We start from the raw sequence: 18,107 nt of genomic DNA on the forward strand, positions 1-18,107 counted from the left end.
CACTCATTTCCCCCCCCTCCCAGCACACCTCTGGCCCCCCCACACACTCATTCCCCCCCCCTCCCAGCACACCTCTGGCCCCCCCCACACACTCATTCCCCCCCCCTCCCAGCACACCTCTGGCCCCCCACACACTCATTCCCCCCCCTCCCAGCACATCTCTGGCCCCCCCACACACTCATTCCCCCCCCCCTCCCAGCACATCTCTGGCCCCCCCACACACTCATTCCCCCCCCTCCCAGCACATCTCTGGCCCCCCACACACTCATTCCCCCCCCTCCCAGCACATCTCTGGCCCCCCCACACACTCATTCCCCCCCCTCCCAGCACATCTCTGGCCCCCCACACACTCATTACCCTCTCTCAACATACTAACTCCTTCCCTCCTGATACCTGGCTGTAGCTGCACACTCTGGATTCCTTTGCTGTTGCTCTCCAACGCTGTGTTGCTGGCCTTCCCGTTTCGCCTACGTGCGATGCTGTGCAGTGCTGGCTGGGTCTGCCCACAAAATGTGCTCCTGACGTGTGCATCAACAAGGCTTGCAGCTCCTGCTCTGATTGGCTTACTGCTGCAATATAGGGATAGGGTGCGACTGCTTTGGACAGGCTTCATCGCAGCAGCCAATCACTGTAACATGATTCAGAGCACAAGTCCCGCCCAACAAGCCCAAAAAACCGCGACTGGCAGAAAAAATAGCCCAATTAAAAGCAACCCGCGAATCGGAAAAAAAACCCGCGAATGACTACAAAAAGAAGCCCAATCTCGCGGTAAATAAGCGAGGTTGGCAACACTGAAGACTAGCCTACCTGTGCATTCAATTGGCTGCCGTGACGCCAAACGTCGTGACGTCACGACGTTTGGCGTCACGGCAGCCAATTGAATGCACAGGGGCCGCTTTCCCCGTGCTGGCAGCCATCTTACCCGGAGGGGGGGTGAAGATACCTTCCGATGGACCGGACGCCTGCCAGAACCGTAAGTTTAGGCAGGAGAAGTCCGATCGGGGATGCAAAAGTAAGTCGCTTCGCCGCTTGCTTTTGCTTTTTTTTCCATTTCTTTGTTTTGCTTCGCCGCTGTCAGAGACTGACAGCGGCGAAGCAACTTACACGGGGGAAAGCGGTCTCCGTGGCTCCTCTCTCCTCCTCCCGAAGCCAAAAAAAAAAAAGCTTTTTTTTTTTTGGCTTCGGGAGGAGGGGAGAGGACTGGGGCTGCCACGGAGACCGGCACTCATGATCGCGGCTGGGGCTTTTTTCGTTTTATTTTTTTTGCTTCATGGTACCTGTCATTTCAAATGACAGGTACCAGCGTGGCGAGAAGCCTTAGGCCCGCGCACCCAGGATCCTGTATAGGCGCTCTATCCAGTATCCTGGGTTGCGCGGGCCTAAGGCTTTTCGGACGCGGCTTACATTTACATATAATTAGGGTTCAGGATCGAGCTCGGTACTGGATAGGCCTGACTATTAGCCCAATTTGGGCTGCATTGCCAGTATATCCTAACAGGCCTGTTTCAGTATGATGAGAGAGAGCCTGAGCCTTGCTATAGTGTCCCCTCGCTAGCAGGTATTTATATCCCTATGGGAGGCCCACCTAGTAACTCGAGGTGAGGTTTAGGTATTAGTGTAGGGGTTAGGGGCCACTTTGACATTCAGAGTGAGATGTATGAACAGAACAGTGCTCTCTTGTGAAGATTTGATGACCTTCGGAGTGAGGAAACTCACCCAAAGGTGAGATTTGTGCAATGTTCTCTCCACCTAGCTTGATGGACTCTCTACCTGGGTAACAACAAGCTAGGTGGAGAGAACATTGCACAAATCTCATCTTGGAGTGAGTTTCCTCTCTCCGTGGTTATCAAATCTTCACAAGAGACCCCTGTTCTGTTCGTATGTCTCATGTTGAATGTGAAAGTGGCCCCTAACACCCTACACTAATACTTAACCCTCACCTCGACTTACTAGGTGGGCCTCCCATAGGGGCCTATCCAGTACCGAGCGGTAGGAAGAGCTGCGTTAGTGCCTACGGCCCGCACAGTGCAGCTCACCTACCGCTCGATCCTGAAGCCTAATTATATGTAAATGTAAGCCGCGTCCGAAAAGCCTTAGGCCCGCGCAACCCAGGATACTGGATGCGCGGGCCTAAGGCTTCACGCCACGCTGGTATCTGTCATTTCAAATGTCATTTGAAATGACAGATACCAGGAAGCAACGGCGGCGACAGCGCAGAAGCAACGGCGAAACGACTTGTCAGTGTCCCCCCTCCTCTCGGAGCAGGGCGGAAAAAGCCGCCTTGCTCCGGGAGGAGGGGGGACACTGACAGCAGCGAAGCTTTCCCCCAGCCCGGACACCGGCGAAGCCAGAAGACAGCGGCGGAGAAACAGGCGAAACGACTGTCAGTGTCCCCCCTCCTCTCGGAGCAGGGCGGAAAAGCCGCCTTGCTCCGGGAGGAGGGGGGACACTGACAGCAGCGAAGCTTTCCCCCAGCCCGGACACCGGCGAAGCCAGAAGACAGCGGCGGAGAAACGGCGAAACGACTGTCAGTGTCCCCCCTCCTCTTGAAGCAGGGCGCGAAAAGCTGCCTTGCTCCGGGAGGAGGGGGGGACACTGACAGCGCACAAGCAGCGATGGAGAAACGGCGAAACGACTGTCAGTGTCCCCCCTCCTCTCGGAGCAGGGCGGAAAAGCCGCCTTGCTCCGGGAGGAGGGGGGACACTGACAGCGGCAAAACTTTCCCCCAGCCCGGACACCGGCAAAACTTACAATTTTGCAGCCATGAGCCACGAGCAGGAACACGAAGATCTGGCTCCGATAGCTCCTCCCCACAAGCCTGCACGGGGAAAGAGTACAATTGGCCGCTGAAGACGTGACGTCACAACCCGTGACGCCAAACGTCGTGACGTCACGTCTTCAGCGGCCAATTGTGTGCTTTCCCCGTGCAGGCGGCCATCTTGTCGGGAGGAGCTACGGAGCCAGGTCGTGTTACTGATGATGGCTGCAAAAAGTAAGTTTTGCTGGCGTCCAAAAGCGACTTACTTTTGGGATCTTGACAGATCCCAAAAGTAAGTCGCTTTTGGAAAAAACCTAAAATTGTCAATTTTGAAAAAAAAAAAAAAAATTGCTTTTCTTTTTTTTTTAGCTTCGCTGCTCAGTTTCGCCGCTTGTCGGTCAGGTCGGGTTCGGGCTTCGCCGCTCAGTTTCGCGGCGAAACAACTTACTTGCACGGGGAAAGCGGTCTCCGTGGCAGCCCCAGTCCTCTCCTCTCCTCCCGAAGCCAAAAAAAAAAGCGAAAAAAACTTTGCAGCCCCCTCCGGACATCGGAGGGGGGCTGCAACGTTTTTTTTCGCTTTTTTTTTTTTTTTTTTTGGCTTCGGGAGCAGGGGAGAGGACTGGGGCTGCCACGGAGACCGGCACCCATGATCGCGGCCGGGGCAGGTGAGCGGGGGCTGGGGGAAAGCTTGCCACCTACCCTTACCCATGCCTCTACCGCCTGGGTCAGGGTAGGCGGTAAGTTTGCAGGTTAAACGCGCGACAAAACGGCAGGGAAAGGTAGCGATAGTCGGGGCGCGGGTTACGGGATGCTAGGGGAATAGCTAATTGGCTCGTTTGCATGTAATATCGAGCTAATTCGCTCGTTTGCATGCAATATACATGCCGCGGGCGGAAGGGGTTGCCCGGGGAATTTAGGACGCGGTAGGAGTAGGTTAAAGGGGATTTGGGATCGCAGGAAGGGCTAATGCGGCCGGAACGTGAGTTAGAAGCGGCTTAGGAGCAGGGTAAACGCGGCCGCACTTTACAGGATAGGCCTGATAGGGATACAAATACCTGTCTAGGGAGGGGTCACTTAGCTCTCACTCTCTCTCTCTCTCTCCCTCCCTCCCTCCTGAAACAGGCCTGTCAGGAAACATTGTGAACTGCGATAAACCTGTAGCGCACAACGTAACGCAAATGAAAGAGGTGTAGTTATTGGCTGTGTTAGGAGCCGCGCTAACACTGCGGCTGTTTAGCGCGATTTGCGGAATTATCACACGCGGTAACTCCTTGGAAAATGAGGCCCTTAGTTTGCAAAAGAGATCAAAACATGCATTCCCAACATTTACACCTCTTCTGCCAGATGGATTTTGGAATTGCAGGCTCTGTCGTGCAGGGATCCTTTTCTGCGTTTTCTAATGATGGGGGTCACATTGTGGACAGTCCCTTCTTTCTTGCTGAAGGTAGTGTTCCCTTTTCATGTCAATCAGATGGTGGATCTTCCAGCTTTTCCGGAGTGGCTAAAGATTCTCTGCAAGAGAACTGCCTCTTTTAGATGTGTGACAGACTCTGCCGCGGTATCTGGAGGTCACTAAATTCGTTTTGGTGCTCAGATCACCTTTTTGTGTTTGGTGGCATGAAGAAAAGTGATAGGGCCTCGAAGGCCACCATTGCTTGTTGGCTGAAGGAGGCTGTTTGCTCGGCTTATATTTGTAAGGGTCACAAGTCTCCAGTGGGGCTGAAAGTGCAGGCGGCCTCTTTGGCAGAGTGTCAGTTGCTAGCTCCCCAGGGGATTTGTAGAGCAGCAGTGTGGTCTATGCTTCATACTTTCACCAGACGTTACTGTTTGGATGTGCAGGCACAGGAGGATGCGTCCATGGTGAGCGGGTGTTGGGTTTGGGTCTTTCAGGTTCCCGCCCAGTGTAGGGGGGCTTGGATACATCCCACTTGTTTGGACTGATCGGATATGGAGAGGAAAGGAAAATTGGTTCCCTGTACGTACCGGATCAGTCCAGACTCCTGGGTTGTGCCTCCGCACCAGCAGATGGAGACAGAGCCAAACTTGTCAGGCTCCCCCTATATATACCAGGGTGCCACCCACAGCCTGTCAGTATAACTCTGTCTCCAGCAGATGGTCAGATGCCTACCCACAGTCTTGCCTGATTCATTTAGGTGTTAGTGGATAGGTGTAAGAGGGCTAGTTCTAGTTCTAGTTTTCGTTTATTACCTTTCCTTACAGTAAAGTTAAAAAAAAAAAAAAAAAAAAAAAAGGGAGATATTTGTTGTTTCCTTGCAGGTTCTCCAGAGGACCGGGCCTGAGCCTCCCCGGGGGGTTGCTAGGTCCCGAGGGGGCCATCCCCCCTGGTAGTAGGCTGCTGTGGCCAAGGGTCGAGGACCCTGCAGGTGAGAACTGGCCCAGCCGAGGTGATACCGGGGAGCCCGGCTCACTCACCTCACCCAGGCCGCTTCAGCACCCGCCGAGGGACAGCGTCGTTTAAAAAAAAAAAAAATGAGGTAAGTTTCTCGCGGCGACGGCTCGGCGGCGCAGTTTTATTTCTTTCGGCTCCTTCCTCCCTGATCGTCGCATTTCCCGGGCAGTGGATTAAAAAAAAAAAAAAATTCTTCATTTCTCGGGGGCGCGGACCGACCCGGCCTGCCGCGTGGTGCGGCCGGGACGGCCTGCGGGTCGGCGCGCATGCTGCTCTCGGGGGAGAGTTCGTGTTCTCTCGGCGGCGCGGATCGACTTGGACTGCCTCGTGCTGCGGCCTGCGGGTTGGCGCGCGGCTCACAGGGGTGAGTTTTTGGTCGCTGGGCGGTGCGGACCGACCCGGCCTGCCTCGCGGTGCGGCCTGGGTGGCGCGGACCGACCCGGCCTGCCACGCGGTGCGGCCAGGGTGGCGCGGACCGACCCGGCCAGCCTCGCGGTGCGGCCGGGGTGGCGCGGACCGACCCGACCGGCATCGTGGTGCGGCCTGGGCGGCCTGCGGGTCGGCGCGCGTGGCTCACAGGGGTGAATTTTTGGGTGCTCGGCGGCGCGGATCGACCCGGCCTGCCTTGTGGTGCGGCCTGCGGGTCGGCGCGCGCGGCTCACAGGCGGACCGACCCGGCCTGCCTCGTGGTGCGGCCTGCGGGTCGGCGCGCGCGGCTCACAGGGGTGAGTTTTTTGGTCGCTGCGCGGCACGGCCCAACCCGGCCTGCCTCGCGGTGCGGCCTGGGCGGCCTGTGGGTCGGCGTGCGCGTGGCTCACAGGGGTGAGTTTTTGGTTGCTGGGCGGCGCGGACCGACCCGGCCTGCCTCGTGGTGCGGCCTAGTCAGCCTGGGGGTTGGCGCGCACGTGGGTCTCAGGAGTTGAGCTGGGTCCAGCCTACATCCCCGGCGAGGCAGGGACTTCGGGGGACGCGCGAACGGGTGCTCAGTAGGACCGATCGGGATACCAGTCGCATGGGGGCCCCGCCCGCGGCGTTGCCGAAATGGCTGCAGGCTGATGCAGCAAAGGTCGCCATCTTAGCCGGTGGCCCTGGTTACCTGGCTCTCTCTCTCTCTCTTCCTAGCGCACGAGACGGGGCCACGGCCTCTTCAGGGGAGGGAGCAAGGGGCAACTCAGAATCCACAAGGAGCAGCCCGGTGGCTCAGTGCTAGGGCTGCAGCCTTGCATGCAGAAGGTATCCGGCTCAATCCTTGGGGAGACTACCAAAGTCGGATACCTCCCGCTTTATTTTGCCCATACTGCGTAGGGCTGGTGGGGGCCGTAGGTCTCGCAGGCGTACAGCAGGAGAGTCCTGGGGGCCACTGCGGGATGTTTGCGGGCAAAGCAGGCCACATGACGCCTCGGCTTCTTCAGAGGACGCTTCGGTTCAGGAGGATTGGAGAGCCTGTCCCCACCTCCGAGGGGGGTAGTGGTAGACGGAGCCACGCCGCCAGGGTCTAAGAAGCGGGGCCGGTTTCCGGAGAGCGAAGATCCCGGGGTCCTCCCTCTCTTCTATAGGGACGATCTGGGACCCTCATACCATAGGCTCGCTCCCATGGATCTGGAGGTCGTCATGGAAATCCTGCGAGCTCCCAAGGTGGACGCAGACGTTTCAGCGGTCAAAAGTCGGAGATCCAAATTGAAGAAGATCCCTGAGATCTCGACCCTAGGGGTCTGGACGGCAATTGGCAGTAATTTCACACAGTCGGGCTAGGCTAGGCCCCATGACTTCTGGCCAATGAGACCCAGTTGGAAGAGGAGGCTTGCCAGGCCGGACATAGAGAGCCGATAGTGGTCTGCAGTGTGGATTCGTCTGCGGGGCTCGGCACGCTCCGTGACTGCTACGGGCTCTACGAGCCAGCTGCTGTGGTGGCAGGTCTGGTCGGCGGATGGTGCGTCCGAGTCCATGCCAGAGTCCTTCAAGAGGATGCTGCGGTTCGGGAAGGAGTTGGATGGTTGAGCTCCTTTGGAGAATGTGGTGGAGCTCCTATGGAAGATAGTCATGCCTCAGGTCATTCTTCCCATCCAGCTCTCTTTTTCAGGGGAGACCGGTGGGCTCGCGCTCAGGAGCTCCTTTCCCTCCATCTTCCCTTTGTTCGGGAGACTTCCGGTTTTTCGGGACAGGCGTTTTTTTTGCCGACTGCGTTAAGGGGGCACTGTGGCTCTCTTCTACGAGGAATGGGCCACGATCACTTCAGTTCGAGGAGTGCTGCCGGTAGTCAAACACTGTGCAGGGACGCGGACAAGCACCAAGCGGTCCAGCATAAAAGGAAGGAACCTTCTGGCCCATACCAGATCGCAGGTGGGTCAACAGATGGCGGCGTATCCCATTCTTCGTATGGGGGCGCCACGGCCCGCCATTGCGTCAATATGGCCGGGCGGAATCTCGGAGGCTTCTCTTAGCGGGCTCAGGGCGGAGCTCCAGAAACATCTTCGGTGATCGGTCGGGGAGGACAGGTGTGCAGTTGTCCAGCCTGGCGGACCATTACCAAAGGCTTGGTGGTCATAGTGGCAAAGCCGCAGGGGTAGGACTACTGTTACCCTTGTGCCTGGCCGGTTGGCTCTTCGGCCGCAGTCGGAGCACCTCGGCTGGGTCGCCATCACTAGCGAATGCGGTGGCCTCTCGTTTCCTCTCAATCCCTGGAGTTTTTCTAAGAGCATGGCTCTATACTACCCAGGGAACAGTATTCCTTTCATCGGAGCGGGGCCACTCTTGATCCATTACAATCCGCTTTGCTCTCTGATGGGGCCCAGTGTCGGTGCAGTCTTCTCCCGTCACCATTGAAGAACCCAGAAGGGACGGGGATCGCCACGGTTCCGAGTCCCGTTGCTCTGGGGTTAGAGGTCGGTTCAGGACCGTTGGCCCACGTCCGAGTCACATCGGCCGACCTATGATCCCAGGAGAGTCGGTCTGGGTCCTCTCAGACAACACGACAATGGTGACCTACAGCTTTAGGCACGAGTTGCCCAGAAGTCAGGTGGTGGTCCTCGAGGCTAGTAGCCTGCAGCAGTTCATGGAGCGTCACCTGCTAAGCATAACGGCATCTCGCATAACAAGGGTCGATGACGTTCATGCGGATTTGAGACGCCAGTATGTCGGCCTAGGAGAATGAGATCTGACAGCAGGGCCTCCCATCTCATCTGCGTCGGATGGGACACGCCAGCTAGGGGCCTGAGGGTGACGCTCCAGAAGACCAAGGCTCCCTGGTTCTTGGACCGCCGGAGAGAAACGGGGGCAGGAGGAGCAGATGTCCTGACGTTGCCGTGGTCCACGAGGACGTCTCTCTCCTTGGCCTCTTATCAGCGGGATCCTTCGGCGCATGAAGACCCATCCATCCAAGGCTGTTAGGATGGCTCCAGGATGGCCATGAAGGCCCTGGTTGCCTATTTCCTCGACCTGACGGTGGAGGGACCGGGGTGGTTGCCGTGTCTTCCGGATCTCCTCCACCAGGGTCCTATGTGTTTTCAATCAGGTAGATCGCTTTGGCGGGCGGCATGGTTTTCGAAAGGCGTCGTCTAAGGGGCAAAGGCTACTTGACGCGATGGTGTCGCCTTGCTGAGATCACGGAAGACGTCCGCTTGCTTAGCGGTGGTGTGAGTTTGCCGTATCTTTGATTCATGGTACGTTGAACAGTCAATCCCCGTTACTCGGGCTTCCGTTTTCAGCTATTTCACTTCTACAGGATGGTTTGGCTCTCGGTCTATCCTGTGGCTGTCCTGTGGTTACCTAAGGGGTCAGGTAGCGTTTCTCGGTCGTGTTCGAGAGTTTTATTGAAGAAGGTTTTTTAGCGGCACGTCCGGATTGAACCCGGGTCCCGAAGGGACGGATCAGTTGCGGACACCTTGAAGGTTCAGTTTCCTTCCTGGTATTGGAGTGTGGTCCTCGAAGCCCTATGTGCTCCTCCCTTCGCACTATTTCAACCAGGCCATTCTTAAGGGCCTTAAGTTGAAGACAGTGTTCTAGGTGACGGTTGCGTCTGCCAGAGGAGTGTCAGGGTAACTTCTTGCGAATGCTGGAAGCCGGGGAGGCGCTGTGGGGGGACGCTCCACATGGTTCCCTTATTTCTCCCACAGGTGGTATTCTCCTTGCACCGGGATGTGGACCTTCCTTCCTTCAGGATCTCCGGGGGTCGGACCCATTGGCAAGCGATCTGAGGACGGTGGACGTGTGCGGATTTCCAGCGGTAGTTGGGGGTGTCAAATGATATCAAATTTCGACTCTCCTCCTTTATGGTTTCTCAGGGCCAAAGGTGGAGTAATAGGGCCTCCACGGCTACCGTGGCTTGCTGGGTCAAGGACATTTTAGGGTCCGCACATTTCCTTTTGCGGTGCTTTGTTTCCGCGAGGGCCCAAGGGCCGTTCGACAAGGTCCCAAGCGGATTCCTGGGATAGTGTAGGTGTCTCTCTACACAGGGAATCAGGGCTGTTTCTTAGATTCCTGATATGCTTTGGCGCGGCATTATCTTTTGGATGTTCGGGGTGCAAGGGATGGCAACTTCGGAGCAGGTGGTTGAAGAGCAGGCCTCTCCGGATCCCATCCCGAGTAATCTCAGCTCTGGTACATCCCAGGAGTCTGGACTGATCCGGTACGTACAGGGAAAGGAAAATTAGGGCTTACCTCCGATAATTTTCGTTCCTGTAGTACCAAGGATCAGTCCAGAGTCCCGCCCTCTGTGTTTTTTTCTCTGTTTCGGAGAGTCCGCTCTGTTTGGTTCTGTTATGCTATTTTCTCTTTCCGGGGCCAGTCTCGTGTTGGGGACTGTGGGCCCGGAGTTCCTCCGGTTCCTAGGCCGGGGGTTTTTAGTTAGTATTTAGTTGTCAGAGTTCTGCTTTGACATTGCGTTATACTGACAGGCTGTGGGTGGCACCCTGGTGTATATAGGGGGAGCCTGACAAGTTTGGCTCTGTCTCCATCTGCTGGTGCGGAGGCACAACCCAGGAGTCTGGACTGATCCTTGGTACTACAGGAACGAAAATTATCGGAGGTAAGCCCTAATTTTCCTTTCTTACCTGCTAATTTTCGCTCCTGTAATACCACAGATCAGTCCAGAGGCCCTACCCATCGCTGCCAAAAGTTTGCATTTTCTGATAGTTGATGTAATATATTCCAAAGAGTTTTTTGCAGTTGGTACATATTTTTTTTTGTTTTTCTGGAGGCGACAAGAGGCTCAAGTGCAGGGGGTTCCAGCCCTGCTTTAACTGTTTGGTTGGAGAGGATTTTAGTTTGTAATCTTTGGCTTGGGTACAGGTCAATACTGAGGGGCTGCAGGTGGCCCTCTCTGTTTATGTAGCAGTGCCTGAAAAGTTTTTCTTCTCTGCCTCCATCTGCTGGTAGGGAGGCACAACCCACTGGTCTGGACTGATCTGTAGTATTACAGGAACAAAAATTAGCAGGTAAGAACCAATTTTCCTTTGTGTTCTTTTACATAACATAAGAGCTGCCAACTCTTCTGATTTTTTTTTTTTTTTTAAGGATTTCTGGTGTAGTCTATGGAAAAAAGAGGGAGGGCTAAAATGTTCAGAAATGTCCTGATGTGAGCCCTCCAGCTTAGTTTAGCATCCAATCCTCTTTTGTGATTATACACTACGATGTATTTCCCGTCGATAGCAGGGCTGAGTTAGCCATGCTGTCTGGGATGTCCTCCGGCAGCCTCTAGGCAGAGTTGCTCTCAGCGATTACAGAACTCTTGGCTTTGTGCGGCTGCGCGCATCTTCCCGCACAATTGTCATCTTCCCCTCAGTCTGTTTTTTTTTCTGTGCTGCTGGTCGCATATGGAGATTTCTCTCTCTCCTCGGAATTACTTTAAAAAAACAAAACAAAACAGCACATTTCAGTGCTAACATGGCACCTAAACAGCCTGGTTTAAAGTACTGCTAGTGCAGGGGGTAGGTGAACGATGCCAGCTTGCTCTGAGGTTCTGTGAGGATGTAAATCTAGTGGTCCAGATCCCTTATCCCTCATCCCTCATGAGGCAGCATTGGTTCTGCTGGCAGCTCTGCGTTTCAGGTCCCGACTGAGCAGGGAAGTATTAAATTTCTGTTCTGGGGTTAGTTACAGCAGTGGATGCAGTTTTAAAGCTTGTTTAAAAAAAAAAAAAAAAGCAAGCAAAAACGACTGGGAACCAGTGGAATCGTTATGCCGGTCACTTAGAGCCTTGATCGCTGCTTCAGAATTGGTCACCTGGGGGTTTCCTTAGGTTCGGGTAAACGGGGTGGCGATAGTGGCACGCTGCTCGGAGCAGAGGCAGGCAGTGCCATTCGTGTGCACACTCGCTATTGCGCCTGAATTCAGACAGCTTGTATTCTGTGTCCATCCCTGGTGGGGAAGGCACTTAGGGGGAGCCCAGTGCTGGACAGACAGCTAAACGAGCCTTGCAGGTGATGGGGTCTAGCATCGAGGCTTTTCCCGTCAGCGCGGAAATGGCAGCCTTTTTCAATTCCCATTCAGCGTTGGCTGGAGAGGCAGGGGAATCCCCTCCTCAAATATTGCAGGTGGTTCCCTGTCCTACGGAGGTGCAGAGAAGCACTTGCACCAAGGAGGAGTCTGGTTCTGGTAGAGGTTTTCTGCCGGTTTTAATTTGCTTATGCGTAAAGCTTGTTTAGCGGAACAGGCAGCAGGGGATGCTGGCTCTCAGCCAGTCAAGAGGTCTGAACTGTTGAGAAGCTCTTCAGGCCTTTCGTGATTTTTGGTCCCGGTTGAACAGATTCAGGCCTAAATGTGCTGAAGGTGCAAGCAGGCTTTGCTTAGCCGCGTAGTAGGCTGCAGTGTTGGTTCTTTTCCTGCATGCATAGGTGTGTGTGCGCATTCTCACCGCATGGTGGTTACATGTGTGGGAACTTGTGCGTGTAAGGCCATGGCCTAGATTTGAGCGTACGTCTGCGACCTATATTTAAGCCTGTATTTGCACAGGTACTTGTACACATAAGACCGCGATCTAGACAGGAGTGCGTATTTGTGAGGGTACTTGTGCACATAAAGACTGCAACGTAAACTGGAGTGCATACTTGCGTGTGTTTTTGTGCACGTTTGACCACGACCTAGCCTTGAGCACGTATTTGCATGCGGCCTGGAGGTGTGCCTGTACGCCCAGGTGTCGTTGGGGTGTGTGTGTGTGTGTGTGTGTGTGTGTGCCTGGAGCCAAAGTTCAGGAGAGCTAGGTGCTGGGGACGAACAGGTCTGAGCGCCTTGCTATATGTGAGGTTTTCCGTCTGAGAGCAATTCAGTCCTCACTCTCTCTCCGTTTGTGTCAGCACTTAGATGCTCAAAGCGATTTGACTAATACAGCTTTTGCCCATGTTGGGACATGCGTGGATGAGACGATGGTGAAGGAAGAGGGATTCAGTTTTGTTAGGAACTGGGGAACCTTTTGGGGAAGGGGGAGTCTCTTCCGAAGGGATGGGCTCCACCTTAACCAGGGTGGAACCAGACTGCTGGCGCTAACCTTTAAAAAGGAGATAGAGCAGCTTTTAAACTAGAACAAAGGGGAAAGCCGACAGTCGCTCAGCAGCGCATGGTTCGGAGAGAGGTATCTTCAAAGGATACTAATGATGCATTAGAATTAGGGCATCCCGACAGTGAGGTTCCAATAATTAGAAAAGTAGTCAAAGTGCCTGTAACTAAAAACTCACCTGAGCTAAAAAATTCTAACTTATCCCTATCAATTAAAAAGCAGAATAAAAATACAAACAAAAAACAAACTTTGAAATGTTTGTATGCTAATCCCAGGAGTCTAAGAAGTAAGATGGGAGAATTAGAATGTATAGCAGTAAATGATCCAATTCACATTCAAATAACCCCCTTTTTTGGATTATTTTTGATGAAATATTTAAACATTTGAAAAGCTCACAGGAATGTGAATCTTGTCAATAAACAAACATCATTTATGCAGGAGGTTGGCGGGCCTGAAAATCTGACCCAATCCAACCTCACTGCAAAAGACTGAAAAAAAATTTTTAAGAGACGGAAGGCAGGTTTCATATATATGAGTTAAAACCCCAACCAGGGTGTGCTCATTTCTGTATATATAATCATGAACCAAACCTCCACCGTCCAGATTTTTTGAAAAGCTCTGTGCAACCAGTTCAAATAATTAAATCCTCATATCCCAATGTGATTTTCTTATCTACTTTTTTTAAAAAAATCGAAACACAGTTGACTTCGCACAATGTCTTAAAAAGTCCCGACTTATCTGTTGATGATTGAAAGCCCGACGTAGCCACGTTTCTGGTCCGCGAACAGACCTTTCTTCAGGGGATGTTATCCTGTGTGCATAGTAGCCGGTGAAACCAAAGTCTTCTGTGGATAATATATCATTTCTTCAAAAAGACGCCATCAATGCGTTAGCAGTAAATGATGACATAGACTTAATTGGCATCTCAGAGACATGGTGGAAAGAGGATAACCAATGGGACAGTGCTATACCGGGGTACAAATTATATCGCAATGACAGAGAGGAGCACTTGGGAGGAGGTGTGGTGCTTTATGTCCGGGATGGCATAGAGTCCAACAGGATAAACATCCTGCATGAGACTAAATACAAAATTGAATCTTTATGGGTAGAAATCCCTTGTGTGTCAGGGAAGACTACAGTGATAGGGGTATACTACCGTCCACCTGGTCAAGATGGTGAGATGGACAGTGAAATGCTAAGAGAAATTAGGGAAGCTAACCAAATTGGTAGTGCAGTAATAATGGGAGACTTCAATTATCCCAATATAGACTGGGTAAATGTATCATTGGGTCACGCTAGAGAGATAACGTTCCTGGATGGAATAAATGATAGCTTTATGGAGCAATTGGTTCAGGAACCGACGAGAGAGGGAGCAATTTTAGATCTAATTCTCAGTGGAGCACAGGACTTGGTGAGAGAGGTAACGGTGGTGGGGCCGCTTGGCAATAGTGATCATAATATGATCAAATTTGATTTAATGACTGGAAAAGGAACAGTGTGCAAATCCAAGGCTCTCGTGCTAAACTTTCAAAAGGGAAACTTTGATAAAATGAGAAAAATTGTTAGAAAAAACCTGAAAGGAGCAGCTACAAAAGTAAAAAATGTCCAAGAGGCGTGGTCATTGTTAAAAAATACCATTCTAGAAGCACAGTCCAGATGTATTCCACACATTAAGAAAGGTGGAAAGAAGGCAAAACAATTACCGGCATGGTTAAAAGGGGAGGTGAAAGAAGCTATTTTAGCCAAAAGATCTTCATTCAAAAATTGGAAGAAGGATCCAACAGAAGAAAATAGGATAAAGCATAAACATTGGCAAGTTAAATGTAAGACATTGATAAGACAGGCTAAGAGAGAATTTGAAAAGAAGTTGGCTGTAGAGGCAAAAACTCACAGTAAAAACTTTTTTAAATATATCCGAAGCAGAAAGCCTGTGAGGGAGTCAGTTGGACCGTTAGATGATCGAGGGGTTAAAGGGGCACTTAGAGAAGATAAGGCCATCGCGGAAAGATTAAATGATTTCTTTGCTTCGGTGTTTACTGAAGAGGATGTTGGGGAGGTACCCGTAATGGAGAAGGTTTTCATGGGTAATGATTCAGATGGACTGAATCAAATCACGGTGAACCTAGAAGATGTGGTAGGCCTGATTGACAAACTGAAGAGTAGTAAATCACCTGGACCGGATGGTATACACCCCAGAGTTCTGAAGGAACTAAAAAATGAAATTTCAGACCTATTAGTAAAAATTTGCAACTTATCATTAAAATCATCCATTGTACCTGAAGACTGGAGGATAGCAAATGTAACCCCAATATTTAAAAAGGGCTCAAGGGGCGATCCGGGAAACTACAGACCGGTTAGCCTGACTTCAGTGCCAGGAAAAATAATGGAAAGTGTTCTAAACATCAAAATCACAGAACATATAGAAAGACATGGTTTAATGGAACAAAGTCAGCATGGCTTTACCCAGGGCAAGTCTTGCCTCACAAATCTGCTTCACTTTTTTGAAGGAGTTAATAAACATGTAGATAAAGGTGAACCGGTAGATATAGTATACTTGGATTTTCAGAAGGCGTTTGACAAAGTTCCTCATGAGAGGCTTCTAGGAAAAGTAAAAAGTCATGGGATAGGTGGCGATGTCCTTTCGTGGATTGCAAACTGGCTAAAAGACAGGAAACAGAGAGTAGGATTAAATGGGCAATTTTCTCAGTGGAAGGGAGTGGACAGTGGAGTGCCTCAGGGATCTGTATTGGGACCCTTACTGTTCAATATATTTATAAATGATTTGGAAAGAAATACGACGAGTGAGATAATCAAATTTGCAGATGACACAAAATTGTTCAGAGTAGTTAAATCACAAGCAGATTGTGATAAATTGCAGGAAGACCTTGTGAGACTGGAAAATTGGGCATCCAAATGGCAGATGAAATTTAATGTGGATAAGTGCAAGGTGATGCATATAGGGAAAAATAACCCGTGCTATAATTACACAATGTTGGGTTCCATATTAGGTGCTACAACCCAAGAAAGAGATCTAGGTGTCATAGTGGATAACACACTGAAATCGTCGGTGCAGTGTGCTGCGGCAGTCAAAAAAGCAAACAGAATGTTGGGAATTATTAGAAAAGGAATGGTGGATAAAACGGAAAATGTCATAATGCCTCTGTATCGCTCCATGGTGAGACCGCACCTTGAATACTGTGTACAATTCTGGTTGCCGCATCTCAAAAAAGATATAATTGCGATGGAGAAGGTACAGAGAAGGGCTACCAAAATGATAAGGGGAATGGAACAACTCCCCTATGAGGAAAGACTAAAGAGGTTAGGACTTTTCAGCTTGGAGAAGAGACGACTGAGGGGGGATATGATAGAGATGTTCAAAATCATGAGAGGTCTAGAACGGGTAGATGTGAATCGGTTATTTACTCTTTCGGATAGTAGAAGGACTAGGGGACACTCCATGAAGTTAGCATGGGGCACATTTAAAACTAATCGGAGAAAGTTCTTTTTTACTCAACGCACAATTAAACTCTGGAATTTGTTGCCAGAGGATGTGGTTAGTGCAGTTAGTGTAGCTGTGTTTAAAAAAGGATTGGATAAGTTCTTGGAGGAGAAGTCCATTACCTGCTATTAAGTTCACTTAGAGAATAGCCACTGCCATTAGCAATGGTTACATGGAATGGACTTAGTTTTTGGGTACTTGCCAGGTTCTTACGGCCTGGATTGGCCACTGTTGGAAACAGGATGCTGGGCTTGATAGACCCTTGGTCTGACCCAGTATGGCATTTTCTTATGTTCTTATGTTCTTATCCCCTCGGCCTATGGTGTCTGTGGAGGGGAATTGGACAGGGAGGCGAGGCAATGGTCAGTTCTTGTTCCTAATGGCAGAAGCTTCCCCGAGAGAGCAAGGTTGGGCCTATGGGCTCCAGTATAGTTAAATCCTCCTTCTCCTGGCTGGGATGTTTCCAGTCCTTTCTGCAGGGGTGCCCAGCGAAGGCAAAAAACCCTACTATGTAGGGATTGCGTGCTCGGGCCTCCCATTTGTCAATCATAAGAAAATGCCATACTGGGTCAGACCAAGGGTCCATCAAGCCCAGCATCCTGTTTCCAACAGTGGCCAATCCAGGCCATAAGAACCTGGCAAGTACCCAAAAACTAAGTCTATTCCATGTTACCATTGCTAATGGCAGTGGTCTAAGTGAGACGCCGCAGGGAGGGTATCTCTCGTAAAGTTCAAGGGGATGTGGATCATGACACATCGGAAGATTCCAATGGGGAATTGGTTTTCTCATCTGATTGAGAGCCACATTTATTTATTTATTTAAAACTTTTTTTTTTTTTTTAATACCGGCATTGGACTCTGCTCAGATTTTTTATACTGGCATTGGACTCTGCTCAGATTTTTTTCCTTTTTCACAGAGATGTCTTGCTGAGTTAGTTGGCTCAGGCCCTGAACATGCTCAATGTGGCCGGAGGACAATTTAAGTTTCTTATTCCTTTTCTACCTGTATCCAATTCAAGACTTATTTGGCCTTTAGTGGAATGCTGCGGAGGCAATTTTCCTATATTCCATCTATTTCATGGGTCCGGGGAAAAAAAGGAAGGAACATTTTGGCTAGTATTGGATTCAAAGAAGGTAACTGCAGCTCTCGAGGTTCCCTGTTTCCGCATGGAGACTCTGAAGTCTGTCATAGCAGCGGTATGCAAGGGAGCGTTCTTGGCATCTCTCCACTTTAGAGAGAGATATATCTTACATAGCCATCAGGCTGGAGCACCAGAGATTCCTGAGGTTCATGGTCCTAGGGGAACATTTTCAGTTTCAAGTCCTTCTCTTAGGCTGGTGATGGCTCCAAATACCTTCACCAAGGTGATGGTGGTAGTGGCGGTGGCTGCATTGCAAAAGGAGAGTGTGTTGGTGCAAATGTGACTGGAAGACTTCTCATTCATGGGATATCAGAGGACCTCTGTCGACGATGCGCTTGGTCTCTAGGATGTGTGGTAACCTAACAAAGAGCCATTTATTCCTCTCAAATTCTGGAGTATTTGGGAGCTCAGTTCGATATACTGGTGGAGAGCATGTTTCTCATGGGGAGAAATTGCAGAAATTGCAGCGTTGCATCTGGATGTTATACGGTGAGGAACGTTTGTCCATCTTGAAATCTGAATCTAGTCCTTAGAGGATTGTGTGAGGCTCTGTTTGAACCACTAAAGAGAGGGCTATGTTTAAGGACTTGACTCTTAAAGGGATTTTCTTGGTGGCCATTTGTTCAGCCAGGAGAATTTCGGCTCTCCAGGTGCTGTCGTGTCGAGATACCTTCCTACAGATGTCTGATTTGTTGGGTGTCTTTATGCATGGTGCTTTCTTTTCTGCCTAAGGTAATCTTGGAGTTCCAGAAGTTTTTCCAGATTTGGTTTCTTCTGTGCTCACGCAGTGGAGCTTAGACTCTTGGATG

At 51.1% G+C, this 18,107-nt stretch overlaps 1 protein-coding gene across 3 annotated transcripts in view; it reads left to right on the top strand.

Annotated features, from left to right (window-relative positions):
• HAUS5 (HAUS augmin like complex subunit 5) overlaps positions 1 to 18,107 on the top strand; it is a 124,527-nt gene that overhangs the window by 10,301 nt on the left and 96,119 nt on the right. Inside the window, exon 1 of one of the 3 annotated variants that reach the window (XM_029576779.1) lies at positions 990 to 1,012. The exons of the other annotated variants lie outside the window; for them this stretch is intronic. Coding sequence (XP_029432639.1) covers positions 1,005 to 1,012 — 8 coding nt within the window. The 5' untranslated portion in view covers positions 990 to 1,004. Of the gene's footprint in view, positions 1 to 989; positions 1,013 to 18,107 lie in introns of those variants that run through there. 3 annotated transcript variants of the gene reach the window in all.

Source organism: Rhinatrema bivittatum, chromosome 14 (assembly GCF_901001135.1).
Source record: "Rhinatrema bivittatum chromosome 14, aRhiBiv1.1, whole genome shotgun sequence".
NCBI classification, from domain to species: domain Eukaryota; kingdom Metazoa; phylum Chordata; class Amphibia; order Gymnophiona; family Rhinatrematidae; genus Rhinatrema; species Rhinatrema bivittatum.